This window comes from Centroberyx affinis, unplaced genomic scaffold (genome assembly GCF_046629955.1).
Source record: "Centroberyx affinis isolate AG114_WGS23_722 - 3 ecotype Tasmania unplaced genomic scaffold, CSIRO-AGI_Caff_v1 ptg002931l_1, whole genome shotgun sequence".
Classification (NCBI taxonomy): domain Eukaryota; kingdom Metazoa; phylum Chordata; class Actinopteri; order Beryciformes; family Berycidae; genus Centroberyx; species Centroberyx affinis.
The window spans coordinates 22,401-45,000 of record NW_027281050.1 but is presented as its reverse complement, the minus strand read 5'-3'; the positions used below and the strand labels follow the sequence as shown (position 1 = coordinate 45,000).

General features: G+C 40.3%; 1 protein-coding gene across 4 annotated transcripts in view; it reads right to left on the bottom strand.

The window, feature by feature from the left end:
- The window catches only part of exoc6 (exocyst complex component 6), a 66,292-nt gene that overhangs the window by 27,039 nt on the left and 16,653 nt on the right, over positions 1–22,600 (bottom strand). For all 4 annotated transcript variants that reach the window (XM_071536743.1, XM_071536744.1, XM_071536745.1 and 1 more), the window contains exons 2-15: positions 22,207–22,378; positions 16,877–16,924; positions 16,552–16,642; positions 14,626–14,671; positions 11,432–11,485; positions 11,049–11,199; positions 9,604–9,762; positions 9,323–9,391; positions 5,763–5,846; positions 5,622–5,668; positions 5,374–5,494; positions 2,505–2,576; positions 2,314–2,411; positions 964–1,069 (exon numbers count right to left, since the gene is read on the bottom strand). In XM_071536743.1, the coding sequence (XP_071392844.1) occupies positions 964–1,069; positions 2,314–2,411; positions 2,505–2,576; positions 5,374–5,494; positions 5,622–5,668; positions 5,763–5,846; positions 9,323–9,391; positions 9,604–9,762; positions 11,049–11,199; positions 11,432–11,485; positions 14,626–14,671; positions 16,552–16,642; positions 16,877–16,924; positions 22,207–22,378 (1,318 nt within the window). The remainder of the gene's footprint in view (positions 1–963; positions 1,070–2,313; positions 2,412–2,504; positions 2,577–5,373; positions 5,495–5,621; positions 5,669–5,762; positions 5,847–9,322; positions 9,392–9,603; positions 9,763–11,048; positions 11,200–11,431; positions 11,486–14,625; positions 14,672–16,551; positions 16,643–16,876; positions 16,925–22,206; positions 22,379–22,600) is intronic.

Here is a 22,600-nt window from a genome sequence, read left to right as displayed (position 1 = left end):
GATATCAATATATATCACGATATGGTTCATGTATGCGAAATCACGTTAAATAATCAAATTAATGTTCATCTCATTGAACCGAATGGTGATGTTAGGTGTGATGTCAAACAAAACTGAAATATTCAAATAATATTCATACCTCATTTTATGAGAGTTTATAAGTAAAATTTGCTTGTCCTCATCAATTCAGACAGCAGAAATGTGTGTCACGATATCAAAATATCTTCATATCATCACGATATGATTCCACTGAAAGACGATAAACGATAATATTGAATTATCGCCCAGCCCTAGATTATCATGTCAAAAAATATCACGGTTTAACAATATATCAGAATATTACCCTTATTTCTAAATTGTGTTTGACCCTTCAGAACAGAGAAAAATCAAGCATTTGAAGAAAAATATGGTTTCATTTATTTGAAACTTGCAATGCAAACTCAATTTTAGAAAATAAATATGTCCTCAGCAGTGCTTCTGAATATGAATCTTGAAAACGTGTTGCTCTGTAAGGTGTGAATGTCTCTCTCTCTCCTCCTCCACACGCATTTTTGCCATTTCCATTATTTTTCCCACTGAGTGTTTGAGTATAGTTCTAATTTGTATAATGTATGCTATGTGTAATAACTCATATATATAATGTAACCTGTTACACCAACAACTCCATATTTATTCCGGCATCTTTGCACTCTGCACCATTGCACTATTGCCCTTTGCTTACAAATTAAAGTGTTGTTTATATATATACTTTCTTATATATGCATATTTGTACATAGTAGTTAAATGTTTAGGTTTACCTCTGTTGTTTTAACTCTTGTTTTTAGCTGTATATTTATTCTGTGTAAGTACATTGAGAGCAACGGAAAACCGGAGTCAAATTCCTTGTATGTGTACATACTTGGCCAATAAAGCTGATTCTGATTCTGATTCTGAGTATGTGTTTGTGGCAGTGGAACTTCCTACCTTCTCTATCTCGGCGTCGTGGAAAGGGAAGCGGCTGACCACCAGCTTGTACTCCTCCTCTGTCTCCACCGGGATGGGACTGTAGTTGTCCAACTCAAAGATCTCCCTATGGGAAAAAAAACACAGTGTTTAGTGTCTGCGTACATTTACATTTTCTCAGACAAATACAGTACTGTGCAAAAGTCTTAGGCACATGTAAAAGAAAAAAAGTAAAGTGAAGATGCTTTCAAAAATAATTAAATAAAAGGTTTCTACAAATCAAAAAATGTACTATAAAGAGCAGTCTACTGACACACTAATGCAGACAAAAAAAAGACACAATTTATATAAAAACTCTTCGGTGCCTAAGACTTTTGCACAGTACCGAATATAGACTCACGGACAAGCTATGTGTCCAGCAAATTTTACACAAATGTCTTAAAAAATAATAATTTGATTTGGGTGTGTTTCCATCATTTGGGCTGAAGTGAAGCAATGTGCTTGCTGAACGTCAAAAGAACCACATGCATGAAAAATGGAGCCGTCTTTCAAGAACTGACTGGCCAAGTTCTTGTTCTTTAGTGTCAGCTAATGTCGGCCATATTTCACGCTTTGATCAAAAACACAGAAATGCAACTGGTACAACCACAACGGATTATACATGTTAGAAACAACATGGATTATTACTTCAGTGGAAATGTCCGACCCCACCCTCTGCATCTTCCTGGTTGGAAGATTTGATGTCTTTTCTTCATTTAGAAAAAGTGAAATACACCTTAATAGGCTCAACTGACAATTTCCATAAGAGATGGAATTCTGTACTTACTTATATCAGTTCACTCACTTGATAAGTCTGTATATATAATCCATTGTGCAGTGGAGCAGTGTGTGATGAGCATCAAGCAATTGTATATGTGTTAATCTTATTTTATTTTACTTTATTTTAATTATTTTTTGGTTCATTAGTGGGAGGGTTTTTTATTTATTTTGTCTTTTTGTTTGTTTTTGTCTTGTTTCTTTACTCTGTCTAAAAAAAAAAGAAAATGGATCACATGTTTTTATGATGTTTTCCAATAAAAATACTTATGGAAAAAAAAAAAAAGAAACAACACGGATGTCTTTTGGTGGTGGACAGACATTTCACATGCAACATTTTAGAATGTCCAAAGCCACTTTTGAACTGCCATTACTTATTTTCTAAATGTGTTTCCATCCCAATTTATTGCAGAACCTCTTTATGGACAAAATCATTTTCCGTTTTGAGCGAGTGCAGAAACATTTATTGAATTTTGCCCTTTCCGCTGAGCTTTTCTAATTCGATGGCTGGAAACGCAGCTGTAGACCAACAGGCACACACAAAACCAAGCTCACCTGAAAACCAGCGCCCATTTCTTGAGCAGAGTCTCGTTGTATTGGTCTCTGATCTCAAAGAGCAGGTCAAACAGTCGGTTCACTGGGAAACCATAACCCTGTGCACACACACACACATTAAATTAAAATGAAATTAATTAGAACTCCAAATTAACTACAGCTTTGACAGTCACTGAGGCCTCAGAACCGACCTGTAGAGTGTCAGCAAAGATTACTATGAGGTTCTTCAGCTCCAGAACCAGGTCTGGGTCATCACAGTATGACTGGAGAGAAAGGGAAACAAACAATCAATAAATAACACTCACAGTAAGAGGGGTGTGTGTGTGTGTGTGTGTGTGTGTGTTAGTATAAAACTTGTCAAATGCTGTGTTACAAGTTGCTACACAGGCAGAAAAATAAATCGATTTAGAACAAGTAAACAGTAAACATTAGGGATGGGACGATATATCGAAATTAAATATATCGCAATACAAAAATGTGACAATACGTATCATGGGTCAGAAAAATGAATCGTGATATTAGCTCCATTTTATTCTGCTATAGTAATCACAAATGAGACGGCTTGACCATCACAGTTTCACAAGCTCTCCACTGAAATTATATTATTTGTCACTTTGTAATGACATTTTTAAATAGTTGTTTATATTATATACTGCTATACTGCTGAGGAGGTGGCTGTACTGTAAGCCTATGATTATACTGAGGAAATGAATTTCTTATGGGACCAACGCTGAGACCAGAAGACTTTCCCAGAACAGTTTTTTTACTGCGTTTTAACACCAAGGAAAAGATCAGAGAGAAGAAACAAACATGTGAGTTGAAGTTAGAGGTAGAGACTATCGGTGGGTAACTGCTGTTGGAAGAAGTACTCAGATCTTTTACTTAAGTAAAAGTAGAAATACCACAGTATAAAAATACTCCATTACAAGTAAAAGTCCTGCATTCAAAATGTTACTTAAGTAAAAGTACAAAAGTATTAGCATCAAAATGTACTTAAAGCAACAAAAGTAAAAGTACTCATTATGCAGAATGGCCCATTTCAGAATAATACAGCATATATTATATTACTGAATTATAATTATTGATGCATTAATGTGTAAGCATCACTTTAATGTTGCAGCTGGAAAAGGTGGGGCTGATTTCCACTACTTTATATACTGCTGGGTAGCTTACAGTAATCTATAATAATACATCACAGTTTATTAGTTGATTATATTTTGTATTAATAATCTGAATCTGCAAAGTAACTAGTAACTTAAGTTATGAAATAAAGGTAGTGGAGTAAAAAGTACAATATTTCCCTCTGAAATGTAGTGGAGTAGAAGTATAAAGTAGCATCAAATGGTAATACTCAAGTAAAGTACAAGTACCTCAAAATTGTACTTAAGTGCAGTATTTGAGTAAATGTACTTAGTTACTTTCCACCTCTGACCAACATCACAAACAAACCCACTGGTGATTTATGATCTTGAAAGCAGCATGGTTGAGTCGCTGAACACTGACATTAGGGGCCTGCCACTGTTCAAACAGGAGTGTGTAAATCAACGGTGGTAAATGAGCACAGCCTGAGATGTGACGCGGAGCAGCAGCCCGCCTGCCCCTTTGTTTACACACACACACACACACACACACACACACACGCACACACAATCAACTGCAGACATGACTAAGTGCCCTAGCGAACGAAAACACAGCAGTGGTGAAAAATGTGCGAAGGTGCGTACACACATACGAAATGCAGGAACAAAACAGGCATAGATCTATACATATACACACAAACACATACGCACAAGCACACACACACACACACACACACACACACACACACACACACACAGTGCCGTGGGGTCAAGCTGTGCTGTGCCTCGTCATTGTGATTCAAAATGTCATCATTAGGAGAGGTCAAGGACGGTCAGGGAGCAGCTCTATATAGAAAGAGTTTAGAACTGAGTTACATACATACTAGGGCTGAACGATTTTGAAAAAATATCTAATTGCGATTATTTTGACTGATATTGCAATTGCGATATGATTTGCGATATTAGCGGGAATGATAATGTTTACATCATTATTCTGATTTTCATTGAAAAACGTATCAAAATGATTGTGGTGTGATTTTTGCGGGGATCTGTACCAAACAAAGATGTTTTCTTAAGCCTGTAGAATATGATGTGTAGGCCAGGACATCTCTGCAGCACCACAATATTTACTTTAAAATGGTATTTTGACACATTTCACCTTTAACAAATATTGCGCCTCCTGTGATTTGAAAATTGCCGTAGGCCATATTGCGATTTCGAGAAAATTTCAATTAATTGTTCAGCCCTATATACAACAATGCCCTCCATTGGTGCAAATGGTGCATCTTGAAATTTACATCAACTTTTCAGGAATTTGAGAAAACCGGTTGATTTTTTCCATGCATTTTGGTCTAATTTTACAACGCGTTTGGAATGGTTTGGCTTGAAAAACACTTGTGGGCTCAAAAGGCAGCGGTCCCCAAAGCACCGGGGACCTGCCTGTGTCGTGGGCTAGCAGAAGGGGGGGGGGGGGGTGGTGGCTTGATGGAGACAAGGGGCTTTGTTGGCCCTCCTTACCCCAGGCTGTGCGGCCCATTCTGGGGCCTGTTAGCATAATCCTCTGAGTGATTTACAACTGACTGGAGCCCAGCGGTGGGGAATATGCAGTCTTAATCTGCTGTTATTGTTGCAATCTGTCCCTCATTAAGCCCCGGTGACCTCTCCTTTGGCCGCATGCGTGTGTGTGTTTTGACCTCTCCTCTGTGTGTGTGTGAGTGAGTGACCTCTTCAGTGTGTGCGTGGGTGCCGATGACCTCCTCGACGGTGTGTGTGTGTGTGTGTGTGTGTGTGTGTGTGTGTGTGTGTGTAGCTCTCGAGTATCACCCGGTGAATGGAGGTTCTCCCGGTGCTGAATAGATCCACAGCAGGCTCTGTTATCTCTATTAACTCTCTCAACAAGTCTCTTTAGCATTCAGAGTCAACTCCCCGCCTGCTGTGTTTGTGTGTGTGTGTGTGTGTGTGTGTGTGTGTGTGTGCCTACAGAGAGTGTACGGAGCACGGCGATGATCTTGGACAGGGCCATGTTCCACAGCTCGTCGGTGAAAGCTCTGGTCACTAGCCCCCTTGTGGCGTGGAGGATGTGGTCTTCCACCACGAAGAACCTGATCACACACACACACACACACACATACAAATGAAGAGAATTCAAGTTCAGTACAATTCAGTGTTAAAACAATATGTGATGGCAGTGTGAGTTTGAAAGATGAGGCAAAGAGAGAGAGATCTTACCCAACAATCTGATTGAAGTATCTTCTGTAGCCCTCCACCGTCTCATGCTGGAGACAAACACACACATAAGGGGTTATTCATAAAACTCACCGGCAGGGTAAGCTTGGTGTGTGTGTGTGTGTGTGTGTGTGTGTTGCTCACCATGTTAGCCTGTGGCTGCAGCACAAGCCGGGCCTGTTTTTTCCTCTGCTTCCTGTAGTAGTTCTCGAACGTTTCTCGGTCGCCCTGCAGACACAGAGAGAACAGAGACATTGTGACAACATCCCAAAAATCGTTGTTAACAAGCAAATAGTAAACATGTTGTCCTCCACCAGTGATGTAGTTCCACCCTTGGGTCAGTCAGTGATTGCTGAGTGAACTTGAAATATGAGTGAAATTGTATAAGCATTTTGGTATGGGACAATGAAAGGACAGATTGACCATATATTTCTGTTGCCTACTCTCCTCAGAATTAGGCTTACAAGTTATATCTTGAAATGTAGTAACTGTAACTGTCCTGTTTTTACTCAATACAGTACAAAATATAAGAACTACAATACGCAATAAATACAATCCGTACATTACACAATGTACACTACAATACAATTTATAATACAATATACAATATAACATACAACACCAGGAGTGTGAGTGTTATGAATAATATAAATGCTAAATGATAAGTGATATATGGTATTGCACAGTAGGTAAGTGGTAATATGATATAAGTAGTCAACACTGAGGCACAGTGGGAGTGCAGTGATGATGCAATAACAGAACAACAGTCCAACAACTGTACAGTAACTACAGTCTTGTGGTTAGAGGTTTGCCCAAAAATTCTCCATTGACTCTCACTTCAACACATCGACCCAGTCTGATGTCTCCAAGTGTGTAGCGTGTGTAAACTATTATGTTACCTATGATAACTTTAACTGTGTTGCTTTACCACTGAGTCCCCATTCATTGTCCCCCACATTGTATGATAACTTTAACTGTATGAGCTGCTTTACCACTGAGTCTCCATTCATTGTCCCCCACATTGTATGATAACTTTAACTGTATGACCTGCTTTACCACTAAGTCCCCATTCATTGTCAATGCCGCCCCCTAGCGGCACAAAGTCAACATTACAGTGTGACTAACTAACGAACGAACTAACGGACAGAGACTGATCCATAGTCCCCCCTTTGGTGGGGGACAATGAGAGCAGAGGTCAGATGTGGATTCCTTTTGCTGGTCGTCTATCTCTGGATAAATACAGATAAAAAATAACATCGTAGAAAGAAAGAGCGAGAGACTTAACTTTGCAAAATCAGGGTGAAAACATTGAAGAAGCCATCGTGTATTAGGCAGCATGTGGCTTTTATTCCCACTGCCCAGGAACTGTGTTTTGGCTGTGTTTGCATGATCATGACATCAGCATAGTGCAAATACAATTACACTAATGTAGTGTCACAATGCACTGTAAAGTGTTACCAAACACTTTTATCTTTTAATCTATCCATTCCCTATTAAGCCCCATCTAAAGCTAATTTGCATTTTCTGCCAAGTCATTCCAAGACTGATGACGGATCAGGGGCCGGATTCACAAAACCCTCTTGAGAAAAAAAATCTTCTCAAGTGCCATTTTTTTTTCTTAACTTTAGTTTTAAGAAGAAAAAGTAGGAAAAAATGCTATTCTCAAAAACAGTTCTTATATATTTTCTTCTTATGTTTCTTCCTGAGAAAAAAACTTAGGAATAAATGGTATTCTTGAAATGAAAGTTCTCAAATTTGTTCTTGATTTTTTTCTTAAATTTAAGACGGCCCTTCACCTGTCTTAAAACTCCTACAGTGAAAAGGTAAGCCTCTAATATCATATATTTAAACACATTTTAGACAAGTAGGTTATAGTTCAAAGTCTTCATAGGTTCCCCTACACCTAACATTAAGATGAACATTTATTGTAAAGCTTTATTTGGTGTAGGGCCAGGTAGGCCTCTGTCTCATGTCTGTTGAAAACCAATGCTTAAATCTTTGCTCTAGTTGCCCTAAATAGGTTTTTCCAATTGTTTTGTAGATGGAAGCACTTTGGGTTGCCTCCTAGCCTTGTCTCCTAGCCTCCTAGCCTTGTCTCCTAGCCTCAATGGCAGTAAGCCTAAAGTTTATTAACCAGAATTAATTCAGGCCCTATTTTGAGAAGTTCTTAAGTTGGAAAATTAAAGAAATTCGTAAGAAATGAGACTGTTACTAAGAAAATATTGAGGAATTGCACTTAAGAGCCTTCTTGAGAACTTCCTAAAATTTCCTCTTATGTCATTTCTTAAGAACTATCTTAAGAACACATTGGTGAATCCGGCCCCAGACTGATTGAGCTTCAACCCCAGAGAACATACTGGAAGAACTGACGGCCAAAACGAAGAACATGATATATTTTGTGTTCATGCAATATTCTCTATGTTTTGTAGTGTAATAAGCCGACCTAAAACGACTCTAAGTAGATGCGTGCGTCCTCCACTGAACCTTACACAGTGGAAAGGTATTCAGCCAGCCTGCAGACTGAGTAGATGCCAAAACCAACACTACCTGAGGCTGTTCTACCTGGAACAAGTCAAAACCCTCTACAAGCTCTACAAACACAGCTTCATATATTTCTCAATCAAATAGTTTGGACTGCGGAGGGAAAAAGGCGGGGTGTCAAAGAGAGAGAGAAAGAGATAGATGGAGGGAAAGAGAAGAGAGAGAAAAAGAGAGCAGAGTGCAGGCTGCAAAGTGACTTTTGAAAGGCAGATATGTATATATACATATAGAAATGATGGTCATTTTATGATATGGGGCGGTAAAAACCTAAATCATTGAATTATTAATTTGGTCATCACTATGATTGAGTGGTTGGACTTGTCATTTAAACTCAATGTGAAAACAAGCTATGTCATCATAATGTATGTTTTTTTTGGGGGTTTTTTAAGATGTCTTGTGATTTTGATGCTGTCATTGTCTTTTGTGTCCTTTGGAAAATCAAAAAATGAAAACAAGCTATGCCGCTATACTGTGTGTGTGCTTTGTGTTTATGTGCATCTGTATGTCCGGAATGTTTGGGCCTTACACTTGTTTATGTGTGTGCGTGTGTGTGTGTGTGTGTGTGTGTGTGTGTGTGTGTGTGTTTGTGTGTGCGTTCTAAAATAGAAATGCAAAATTCCAGTTTCGCTGTGTTTTTTGTTTTATGTGAACTCATTATCTCCTCTGTGTGTGGTGTGTGTGTGTGTGTGTGTGTGTCCCCTCAGTTCCTCTTGGCTCAGTCAGAAGTTTATGTTCTTTCATTAGTGCGGGCTCTATTTGTTGAAGAGACGTGTGTGTGTGTGTGTGTGTGTGTGTGTGTGTGTGTGTGTGTGTGTGTGTGTCTCAGCCAACTCAATCACGGGCTGTTCGTGCCCAACGTGAATGCGGGGACCTCTGTGGCGTCAATCCCCCCCCACCCACCCCCCCAAAAAACAACAACAACAAAAAAAACACCACGACAACAAGGTTACCGCGCGGTCAATCTTATTAGACCGCCGATGTGTATTTGTGTGTGTGTGTGTGTGTGTGTGTGTGTGAGCGAGAGTGTTCACAAATCTATTCCGCATTCCCTGACTTAGTCTGAATGTGATGATGCACTGATGAATGGAAGGGCGGAGGTTTTAGAAGAGAAAAGAATTGATAGTGTGTGTGTGTGTGTGCGTGTGTGTGTGTGTGACACTTACCAGTATAGTGTAGATGTGTAAACACCTGTAGACAGGTGAGAAGTCCACCAGGTCCTGAGCTGTAAGAACCTGCCACACAGAGACATAAGGAATTATGATTGGTTTATAATATTTCCCCAACAATCATTCAAAACAAGTAGAAAACAATGACAATTATTTGCCTTATAGGCTTGGACCTATACTCCAATATCGCGATGTTCTCTAATATTGCGATATTCTATATATCCCAAACTCACACACACACACACACACACACACACACACACACACGGTTTCTTCACCTCTTCATCTCCTTCCTCCTCCTCTCCTGCGTCGTCCATCATCAGTCCGTTGTGTGTGTGGGTGTGTGTTCGCCCGTTGAGGGAGTACACGGGCTTGGTGTAGTGGCCCAAGCTGGCCTGCTTGGCCACGGCGCTGTTAAAGGTCCTGTGCTGCTGTGCCTGGGAGGGGACATCGAACACACACACACACACACACACACACACACACACACACACACACACACACACAAACTGTTAGTGAAACTGTGGCCAGGTCTGGACATCCTTGGACAAACTCTTTGATGTGGTTTCTAGTCTTTTAGTGCAAGTATTTTCCCTCCTAAAAGGCTGGTAATGTGAACTCATATATATTAGATACGCATATATCAGTTATGTTATCAACGTAAAAAGTACAAACCCTTAAGATTACATTTTCGATAGCCATTTTTATTTCTTTACAAATGCCGTATTTTCTGAGGTTGTGTTTTTCTGCTACTTCCATATCGTAACTACTGCTGACACAACTTTTTCTTCTATTTTTTCATTGGCTAGTTAAGGCTGCTTAAGGCTAGTTAAGGCTTTTCTGGGGCCAGTTGCATAAAGATAGACCTAGTCTTAGACTTAAATGTGACCTTAAGTCAAACTTGCTATAGACACTTATATCTACCAGTTCCTACTACTTCTTGATTGTTGTAGATTGTGTTGTTTCTGTCTCGTTCTCTTCTTCAGGTCTTTCCAGAAAAAAACAGAGATTTGCCGTCTTTTATGAAACAGCTTCAGTATTTAAACGTCCCACTCTGACAGTTAGGCCAAATCGTTGCCATAACAACAAAGTTCTTAACTCAAGATTAGCCATGGTGGCTATCTTTCCTACCTCAAAATAAGTCAGTTGTAATAGTTAAGTAACAGACAGTGTTAATTAGCCTAGTCCAACCTGAGAATCTAAGACCAGTCTAAGGCTTAGACTAGTCTTAAACTAGCTTTATGCAACTGGCCCCTGAAGTGGTAGGGGAAGAGACGGGCTATCATGAAGGCATTGCTGCCAAAGTGTGTGGATTTGGCAAAGCCTTTCACATCGCAAATGGAAGTGTGCTAGGGTCACTTTGTGGACACTGGATAAAAACATAAACGTACAAGTACTGGTAAATACAATATTCTACTTAAAAAAAAGACAGGGAATGATTATAGGGGCAATAAGTAAGAATTTGTCCTATAGCCCAAAATGACCATAATATATCTGTGGGATGTTGATAGGGTTGTTGATCAATACCAATGAAACAACAATTACTGCTGAGATTTGAGTGAATTATTGGTAGAATTATAGTTGAATGCTGGATTTAGCCAATGCAACATTAGAACAAAATAGGACAGAATACAACAGAAATAAACAGAATTGTATTAAGTGTCAGGGTTAGGGTTAGGGTTAGGTGTGTGTGTGTGTGTGTGTTACATATGCACTCACATACCTGTCTCATGGCGGTCTCGCCGACCTTGTCCGAGTGCTTTCTGATGCTCTCCAGGAAGTCCTTGAGGTCCGACATGGAGATCTCCTTGATCTCCTCTCTCAGTCTGGGAAGATTTTCCGCCATGATCTGACAGAACCTGTAATGACTGACCCTACAGGGGGCACAGCACAATAATCCAGTTGTGTCCATCTTGAGGTTACTCTTCAAAATGACAAATAGGCCAATATGTGTGAAGGCAGTGGGTTGATGACTAAATAGAACAGTATTTTTCCATTCTCTTCAAGACTTTGTGCAATTCTCAAAATTGTCAAGACCAAATTCACTTTCCAAACTTTTCCAGACTGTCCAGACCTGTGTGAGAACCACTGTAGCTGTATGCCTACCTGGGGATGTAGACCTTCTCCAGTTGCTCCATGGTTTTCAATGCAGCGTAGTATCTGGAGAGATGGACAGAACAATAAAGAACATAAGCTAGGGTGCGATCACACCTGATGATTATTTGATCTGTACTTTACTTTATTACATAGCTTTGTTGAATACTCGATTCTGATTGGTCAATTACGGCATTCTACGGTCTGTTATTTCTGAATAGCAGACCGCTGCTATGAATAACAGACCATCGCTATGGACGCAGTTCTGATCATAGACTCTGGAGGACCAATCATATCAATCCGCAGAAAGAAGTGCGGTAAATTTAACGGTTAATTTAAATTTAACGTCAGCTCATTCGCGACACCCTGTGGCAAAAAAAAACGTTAGCTTTCCGTTACTCCATCAGAAAACACCATGGAAGATTTTTCTAATATTAATTTTAATATATTTGGAGAGCACGAAACTTTCGATTCATGGTTAATGGCTGAACTGTCCCCAGTAAAGAAGGGTAAGAAGGCTACAGAGTTTACGTTGCTATGGACGCAGTTCCGACCGTAGAATCTAACGGACTATTTTTTGTAGCGGAAGCAGCAGCAGCGGTTCATACCAGTTAAGAACACATGAAGAAATAGCTGAATATGAGCATCAGTCCAGACTGCGGTTTGCCCTCTATGTATTTTGTTTGCTGGCTATCAGATGTCAATTTCGTCTTGATTGTGAGGCACTTTGTAAACTCTATTTTTGAAAAGTGCAATACAAATTCAGTTATTACCGTATTTCCTCTAATATTGTCCTGGGCCTTTATTTACCTCAGCTGCAGAGGGTACCAGGCCTTTATTGGAAGCATGCTTATATTAGAGACAGGCCTTTATTTCTAAATACCTCTGTTTGATAAGTATATTTGCTCATATTTTAGTACGAAGCCTCCTTGTTTTCTGAGCTGCTTCTGTTGGGGTTCGTTAGGAAGCCGTTTTTTTGTTACTGCAATGCATTACCGATAATTACGGTAATCGACGACGGCACGCTCCAGAGACTTCCTCTTGTGGCATACTGCCATCTTGTGGCACTTGTACGTTACTACAAACTACAGTTACATTATATAACAGGCACCAGGAGTTAACCGGTATCCACCGTTGTTTTTTCAGTTTTTTTCCCCGGCCTGTATTTGGGGCCGGCCTTTATTTGTTTGTCTCGACCATGGCCCCGGCCATTATCGGAGACCTGGCTTTTAATTGACTACTGGCCACTATTAGAGGAAATACAGTAGATTACTATCAATAGTTGAAGTAGTCACTCTAAATGGTGGGAATCCATTTACCCATTTAGGGAATCATGCTGTCTCCCTTCGGATCTCCTCCTGATGGCCACTCTGCTTCAATTTCACAGCCTTTCTGGGATTCCAGAGAGGCACGTCTACCGGACAATTTCATTCTTTTAGCTATTGATTGCATGCCTTGTGAGATTTTATTTTAAAACGCACTATTTTGCATCCTTTGTGATCCAAGATATTGTGGTCTTTCATGTTGTGCACACGTCACAGCGGGTTCAGCTGCGGGTCAACGTGCTCAGCTCCCATCATTAGGCTGATGGGCAGGCTGTGGAGGGATCTAATTGGTCGGTCAATGAGTGTAAAATGTGTTGGATACACATGAACAGAAGACGGCTTCATAAAATCTACAGTAGGAAGGTTTGTCAATGTGCTGGGCTCCCGGACGGTGGTCACAAAGGCCACAAAACTAGCAAGTGGCATGACTTCAAACAGAATGTGGCCCAAGCATCAGCGTATACATGCTCTGTATGATAATGCCGTGTGTGTGCGCGCAACATGTGAACTCATCCCCATTGCCAGTAACAGCGTTTAGGCCATGTCATTAGTGCTTAAAGAAGACTCCACACACACACACACACATAAATGCACACACTCATACGCACAACATAGACACAGACACACGCACACACTCACACAAGGTGGCTAGCGTGGTCTAATTGCCTTCATTTGGCTGTGGGCCGTGACAGGGCTGCAGTGAGGGGGCCTTGCTGTGAACAAGGGCACATTGAGGGTCAATTGTCCTGCCAGTGAATGGCCCCTTCCTTTATGGAGGCCCTGGCAGACAGTAATGAACAAGGAAGGGTCATTATTTTCCCGTCCCAAGTGAACTTGGCTCCCCTCTTTTTACAGATCTACGTGTAAATACTACCCCACCACAGCGGCCAAGCGTGAAGGTCACGGGGTAAACGTGAGGTTCAACCAAACCTGCATCACAGTAGGCGAGTTGGAATTTAGGTAGGGTGGTAGCCATGGTACTGGTCACCCCCAAACCTGCATCTTCCCTTAAATAATAGTGCATGATTTTAGAAATAGGTTTGGTAGGCCAGTGATTCTCAACCTTTTTCATATCAAGGACCCCTAGTTTAGTCCACATTAGGGCCCCGATTTGATGAGATTTTGTCTCTCGGACCCAAATCTGAGAATATTTTTATTTATTTATATAATTTATTTTGTCCAAAATTCCATAACTATCTGTATTGTAGGTAGAGAGATAACAGTGAAACTATGATCAAAACAGTCATTCTTCTACATTCTCTAATTGTGTTAACTTCTTGTAAATGACATAATGGTGAAGTTTAACAATTCATCAATTTGCTGGGGACCCCATGGAACACCCCCAAGAACCCCTGGTGGTCCCTGGACCCCACGCTGAGAATCACTGTCCTAAACTAGATGTCTGCTTAGTGTGGTGGTGGTGAAGAGGTTCAGCTACTGTCGGTGAGTCCAGCTTTCTCTGGACAGAGCGCATATCTGTATTGTAGGTAGAGAGATAACAAAACAGTCATTCTTCTACATTCTCTAATTGTGTTAACTTCTTGTAAATGAAATAATACTGAAGTTTAACAATTCATCCATTTGCTGGGGACCCCCTGGAACCCTCTAAAGGACCCCTGGTGGTCCCTGGACCCCACGTTGAGAACCACTGTGGTAGGCTGCTTTTTCTGTATAGCACAATGGACAACAGTGGAAAGGTGGCCCCCCAAACATTTCTTTGGAATGCACAATAGACATTTTATCAATGGTATTATCAATAGTTCCATGTAATCAGAATGTAGGAAACTTAAATAAGGTTTCCAAACCATCAATGAGTTTATTTGTCTGACCCAGGTTATATGTCAAACCACTGTGTGATGAATTGATATGCGAGATGGATACCTTTTGGATTCCAGCTGCTCCTTTAGTTTGCTGTACATCTCCAGAACTGCAAAGGGAAGACGGGAAAGAAAGAGATATTTGTACATTAGCGAACAAAATTCAACACATACATGACAATATATTTGCTTTACCTACTTATGCCCTGCAGATGAGATAGTATCTGTGTTTCCGAAAGTGTCCAAGTTCAGATAAAAATAAAAAAGCTTTTAGGAAACATTTTAGACAACGGACAAGGTCCATAGAAATTGTGTTCTGACGTGACTTCATGCACGTCCGAACTGTTCAAGGAGTTCCAATGTAAACTTTCGCTCTGAGAGAGAAGACTGTAGTGGGATTTGATGCTGGACCAATGGGGGTATACATAGTTCCACAAAGAGTTGCTAGGACCTATACTAAACTAGTCCAAAAGGCATTAAGATGCAGCTGCAATTTGTTTGGCTGTACTTGCATCTTAGGTCCGAACATGACCCATTCAGGGAAATCTTGGCCACATACAAAGCAGCAAGAAGTGGCTGGTTGAAGACAGGATCTGATGCGACGGCTACCTCCTTGAGTTTATAAATGCGAAAAATAGCCACTCAAAAGTTTGAAAATCCACTTTGAACATCTCAGAAACAGAAAATTCCATGTTTAAGTCCACCATTTGCCCTACTGCGCACGTGCTGTACCCATTGGCAACCAGCCCTACCTCTAGGACAGTGGTTCTCATCGTGGGGTCCGGGGACCACCAGGGGTCCTTGAGGGAGTTCCAGGGGGTCCCCAGCAAATTGATGAATTGTTTAACTTCACCATTAATTCAATTTACAAATTAACACAATTAGAAAATGTAGGAGAATGACTTTTTTGATCATAGTTTCACTGTTATCTCTCTACCTACAATACAGATAGTCATGGGATTCTGCACAAAATCATATCTCATAGTAAAAATATTCTGAGATTTGGGTTTGAGAGACAAAGTCTTATCAAATGGGGGGTCTGGGGCCCAAATGTGGACTGAATTAGGGATCCTTGATACGAAAAAGGTTGAGAACCACTGCTCTAGGACATGCACAACAAAGAGTGATATACAGACAAAGCAAACCCAACAAACCCAACCAATAGCTTTGACTGATGGTGAATGATGGACTTGTGCATGGAGCTTTTGATTTCTAGGACGTTCAAAATTGATTTCAAAATGACAAAATAAAACTTTTGAGTGTCTATTTTTCACATCCATCCGTTTTCTATATCCTCAGGAGGAAGCCGTCACATCAGATCCCGTCTTCGACCAGCTGCTTCTTGGCAAGGTTATTATAGTTTTGCATTTTTCATTAGTCTTTATTTTTATTTCGTTTTGACTTTTTGTTTTCAATTTCAGTTTAGTTTTAATTAGTTTTTAAAGCGGGTTTGCTAGTTTAGTTTTTATTTTTTGAAAATGATTAGTTTTAGTTTAGTTTTTATTAGTTTCAGTGTTAGTTTTAGTCTTTTTTTGTAATATGGGGTATTTGTCAGGGGCAAGATTAAAAAATAACAAAATACTAGGCGTATGTATGAAATAAATTGACAAAGACGAAAACTAAAGACATTTTCTCTATAATTTTAGTTTATTTTAGTTAGTTTTGTAAACACACAATACAGTTTCAGTTAGTTATCGTTTTTTGTAAAGCCTCGTTTTTATTTTTATTTCAGTTAACGAAAATGTTTTTTCACACCTAGTTTTTGTTATTTCATTAGTTTTCGTTAACGATAATAACCTTGCTTCTTGGGCAATAGGGCAATTTTCGGATTCAAGATTCAAGTAAATGCAAATGAACTGCAGCGCCATCTTGAGGTCGTACAGGAAAACATTACATAGGATTTGTTCTTAAGTGACCTGCCTGGTAAAATGAAGGTTGAATAAAAAACAAACAAAAAAAAAACACGTTGACAAACAAGCAGCTGTGCTACCTGGAATACAGAGCTGCAGCTTCTCCACGGTGGTGGCCATATTCCTCTGCTGGATCCGGCAGCGAATCACCTCCTCCGTCTGAGCTGTCACCTGATGGAGGGAGGGAGGGAGGGAGGGACGAAGGAAGGAAGGAAGGAAGAAAGAAAGAAAGAAAGAGGCCACCACCATTAACCACTAAGGTTAAAGAACGGTCACGTCTTAACCTGAACGTCTTCACAGTTGACGAGCATGCATATATATGCTGACAGCACAACAAAAACTCTGTGTATATGTGTGTGTGTGTGTGTGTGTGTGTGCTGTACATGCATACGTTCATGTCCTTACCTCCCTCCCGGCTTCCTGTAGTCTTCGATTAGTGTCTGTGACTTGGCCCTTTGAAAACAGACACAGCATCAGTTTTAATTACGCCACCTCTTCATCTCTCCTTTCATTCTTCCTTTCCTCTATCCAGGGTTCCTAAATATTTTCCATTTCAAAACTCCATCTAGACCTTAAAGCTGCACTCGGAAATTGTCCAGAATTCCATGACTATCTGTATTGTAGGTAGAGAGATAACAGTGAAACTATGATCAAAATACTCATTCTTCTACATTCTCTAATTGTGTTAACTTCTTGTAAATGAAATGGTGAAGTTTAAGAATTCATCAATTTGCTGGGGACCCCCTGGAACCCCATCAAGGACCCCCAGTGGTCCCGGACCCCACGTTGAGAACCACTGGGCTAACCTATATGACTGTCAACTACTACACCATATCACAATAGCTAATCATTATTCACAACATAAAATTGTGCAACAGGCGAATGAATGTGTCAAACAAGTTGGAAAATACATTCTGCTGTATTCCTGCCATTTGTAAAATTCCCTGATATTCCCTGATTTCCCTGGAGAATTTATCACATTCCCTGATTTTCCCTGTCTGGAATACACCTCTCAAAATTCCATGACATTCCAGAAATTCCACCTGGAACTGAATTTAAGACCAATTTAAAAATCAAAATAAAGAAATAAAAAACTGGCAAAAACAGACTATTCCAGATTGAACATAGGTGATGTAAGTTGTGAACCTATAGATAGTATAGCTTAAAGAAAAATGACACTGATATGAGTGGTTCTCAACATGGGGTCCTTTAGTAGGTTCCAGGGGGTCCATAGCAAATTGAGTAAATGTTAAATTTCACCATTAGGCTTAATTTACAAGAAGTTACAATTAGAGAATGTAGAAGAAAAGACTATTTTCGCCATAGTTTCAGTTATCTCTTTACCTACAATACTGATAGTGACGGAATTCTGGACAAAATCATATCTAACAATAAGAAATATTCTCAGATTTGAGACAAAATCTCATCAAATTGAGGTCCGTGGCTCTAATGTGGACTAAATTAGGGGTCCTTGATATGAAAAAGTTTGAGAATCACTGACTTAGATATTAAATGTTTGGGGTTAAGATGTCAAACATCTACATCTAGATCTACTGATCTAAGAGAGGACATGAATGTGGAGTTAAGTGCAAGTAATGTAATACAACATAAGAAAATAAAATTTTTAACTACACAATTCATGGCGTAGTTGCACCAACTTAATTAAAATTAAATCTGCATAACACCATGAAAAAATAAGACCCATCATTGTATTCAAGACATTTCACAGCTTTTTAAGGCCTTCAAATGAGATGATTTAAGACTTTTTCAGACTCCTTAAGAACCCGTGGATAACCCTGGACTCACACATCCTGCCGCATCTCCGTCCATCCCTCGCTCCCTCTCTCCATCTGCCCCCCCCCCCCCTCCCTCTCTCCGTGCCCTCTCTACCTCCCTCGCTGCGACTGCTCAGCCTTGTAATCAGCTCATTGTCCATGACGGGGCAGGGACAAAGGCGGGCAAATTCAGATTAACCGGGCGGCGGGGACCTGAACCCGTCGTCGGTGCGCTGGGCCTTTCATGGGGTTTAATGGCTTGTGACAGGCTCTTTCTCACAGATTCAGTGACAAACTTCTCGATTCTGGATGGGGATTTTTGAACTCTCGGCTCTTGTCAAACGGCCGAGAGCCATGACCCAATTGACCACTGGGCTTTCCGATGACAGTCCCTTCCACAGCGGCGCTTCCAAACGAGGCCTTTGCCAGGGATCGGGGACCAACTAGATAATTACTGGTTCTTCTGTAGTTCTGGTTTCTTTCAGCAGCGGTGCAGCACCGGAGCAACGGCATCTCCACCACTGCTTAAAGGATAAGGCTGGTGTTTTTTAATGCATTGCTTACTGTCAACAAATCCTATGAAAATAACAAAATCAACAATGCGTTTGCTCTACTCCCGTTACTTTCTGACTTCCCACGTACCGTTTTTAGCCGTCAACCCGGAAGTCATTGGCTCCAATTGTAAGCTAAAAACCTTGAAATACAGCTCACAGGCATAGTTTACATTTTAAAAATCGCTAACTGTTACCACGAAAAGTCAGGCTGTTGTAGTTATTACCAAATCAAATTCAAATGGGAACAAATTCTTCATTACGCCGGGGACTATTTTCTGTGCTAAGGAACTACTTTCCTGAGATCGCAAACGTGTTTACGGTCGGCTTATTAAGTTGTTTGAGGAAAAAGTCGGCCGGCCCGGCTCTAAAGCAATGCGTTAAAAAACACTGGCCTTATCCTTTAAGAAAACATGATCGGAAAAAAATAATTTAACCAAATGTCCCTCTATAGCAAAAACGTGCTGTTCTAATGTTTAGAATTTGTTTTGTCCATAAACCAAAACAGGGAAAGACGTGGAACTGAAGTTGAAATTTAAATTAAAATCACGCAAGAAAAAATTTGCAAGCTTCAGCCGAGACGAAGTTCTTGCTCATTCTCCATCATGCTGGTGATATAAAGGAAACATTCAATGAGGAACAGTCAGTGACATACACGCAAAACGATATTTTATATTTTTAGACTGACATTCTTATGATTGCACAGGTAGGGGTTCAGTGGACATGTGGCTGCTGACGGTCACAAATTGGCTGCTGCGGGAATGGAACCCATGACCTCTCCATTATGGGACGGTGTCTGTAATCATTAGCCGGCCCGTCGCCTGAGAGAACGAAGCCTCGGTTAGCCCTGTTTGGCCCTGTAGTGGAAACGGGGCTTGCGCGCTCTCCGCTCATTTCTGCCAGCTTAACTTCCTCCCTCTATATCTATCTCTCTGTGTTCGGAATTTGTCTCCTTCTCTTTCTCTCTCTCCATGTTTAGCATTTCATTCTGGTCCCATTTGTGTTCTTCACTTTTGCCTGCCTCCACTCTGCCTTTCTGTCTCGCTCATCCTTTCGGGAATAAAACACGACGGCGGGTGAAAGGATGGACGGATGGATGAACAGATGGATAGATGGATGGACGGATGTTTGGGAGTGCAGGTGCAGTCAATGATCTGAACAGTTTCCCACATGCTTGCCGTCTCTCATTAGGTCATGGCAGTCATAACGCGGGCATTTTTTGTAAAACTCTCATTACTTCCTGGAGGACAATGGCTGGGGCCACTGACCTGAATGGCCTCTTGGCTATTTATCTGAGTATGTTGCTTTTATATAATTGGGGGACTGTGTGGTCGGGTTATCTGCTGAATAATATGCTGTCTTTATGTAATCTGACAGCTGTATGGCTACAGTCTGAATACGTTTTTCTGTTTTTTTTTTTTTCCCACTGCCAATTATAGAAAGTAGGGTGGCATGGTGAGCAGGCAGAGCGTTCTTCAACTGGCTGACCTGGGTTCAAGAGCCTGTGACAGTAAGACACTCAACTGACACATTATTAATTCAACTTTTATAACAATATGTTGATGTCTGCTATTTTTCATCAGGCGCTTTAACCATGAGTAAAATGTTACAGCTTAATATTTCTCATTTAAACAAGCAAATAGTAAACATGTTGTCCCCCACCAGTGATGTAGTTCCACCCTTGGGTCAGTCAATGATTGCTGAGTGAACTTGAAATATGAGTGAAATTGTATAAGCATTTTGGTATGGGACAACGAAAGGACAGATTGACCATATATTTCTGTTGCCTACTCTCCTCAGAATTAGGCTTACAAGTTATATCTTGAAATGTAGTAACTGTAATTGTCCTGTTTTTACTCAATACAGTACAAAATATAAGAACTACAATACGCAATAAATACATTCCGTAAATAAATACAATATACAATATAACATACAACACCAGGAGCGTGAGTGTTATGAATAATACAAATGCTAAATGATAAGTGATATATGGTATTGCACAGTAGGTAAGTGGTAATATGATATAAGTAGTCAACACTGAGGCACAGTGGTAGTGCAGTGATGATGCAATAACAGTACAACAGTCCAAAACTGGACAATAACTACAGTGTCTTGTATGAGCTGCTTTACCACTGAGTCCCCATTCATTGTCAATGCCGCCCCCTAGCGGCACAAAGTCAACATTACAGTGTGACTAACTAACGGACGAACGAACGAACTAACTAACTAACGGACGGAGACCGATCCATAGTCCCCCCTTTGGTGGGAGACAATTAATATGTACAGTTAGCTCCATTATGATGGGCAAGTTTGTAGCGAATTGTATTGATTGATTTCATTGAGAAATGCTACTAAGATGATTTAATGAAGTGTGAATACAATAGAGGAACATTTGTCCCTGTTGTGTCTGAAGAACAATACAAGAAAATTTGAAAATTATTTGAAAATGAATGAATGCGACATATGATAACTTTGTGCTGTGTTTGCATATGGCTTATGAATGATTTGTAATAGAGCCTTCTGCTTATTTAAGGGTTTCTGATTGAGATCCAGCAGCTCTGTTCGCTATTTCAAGACTGCAGACTTTTTTCCCAGACCTTCATTTCTCAACTGGACTTGAAGATTCTGGTCAGTGTTCAATGCAATGTATTCTGGATTGTAAATTATGGATAGGAAAGATGGCTGCAAACATGACTAGAAATGATTCTTCACAAAATCAAATGCCACAGCATATGAAATGATAACTACATAAAATACACTGTGAGATGTGCATTATTTTTCAAGATTTTTTGTGTAATTCCCTGACTTTTGAGAACCTAACATTTTTATGTAAATGTTACAATGCTAATGCATGAGAGTTTCAGTTAAATACACATAGACACACACACACACAGGCACGCACACACGTTTCAGTTCAATAAAGCAATATTTTTCTCCAAAGCAAAATACTTGTTTGTTTTTTCGATGGGCCATAGTACGTTTTTTTTTTTTTTTTTTTACTTGAACTTTTATTGGTTTTTCCAACAAATAAAAAAAAAAAGGAAACGACATATTTCACTTACATACAAACGCAGATACCTCTACAAGGAGAAAGAAAATATAAGAAACAATCAAAAAAAAAAAAAAAGGAAAAATTAAAATAATATAAAATAAAAATAAATAATTAAATAAAAAAATAGAGGGATTATGTGTAGCTTAGTGAGATGAGGGTCTAGAGGATAAACTAAACAAAATGAAGTATAGTTCAAGTAGAGTAGTAAACAAAAGAAACGGACCGTTTATGCCCATAGTACGCTTAATTAAAAGGGGGGGAAAAAAATGAATACCGTGAAATACCGTATACCGTGGTATTCTGGTAGATACCGCACCGTACTGTGACATTTCATACCGTCACGTCCCGACTCACCATCAGTTTCTCGGCGTCGGCGCGGACTTTGAGCAGCTCCGTGATGGCGTCCACGAAGCCCTGGTGGTGGAAGTTGCACATCTTCTCGATCTCCCGGTCGTGGTTCCGTATCCGGGCGTCCAGCTTCTCCATGAAGCGCTTGTGGGCGTTGGGCTGGTCATCGTAAACCGACCTGGGGGGGGGAGGAGAGAGACGGGCGAGGAGTCGGGGGGGGGGGGGGGGGGAGGTAAGGGAAAGACAGAAGAAGAAGAAATGTGAATGTGCATTTTTTTCCCCCTTCAACAAAGATAGGAGAGTTAGACTGATATATCACTTTGCTGATATGCTGTGATCCCACTTTTTACAATTCACAATGCCTCCTTACCTATCACAGCTATGAAATGCATTGGAAAAA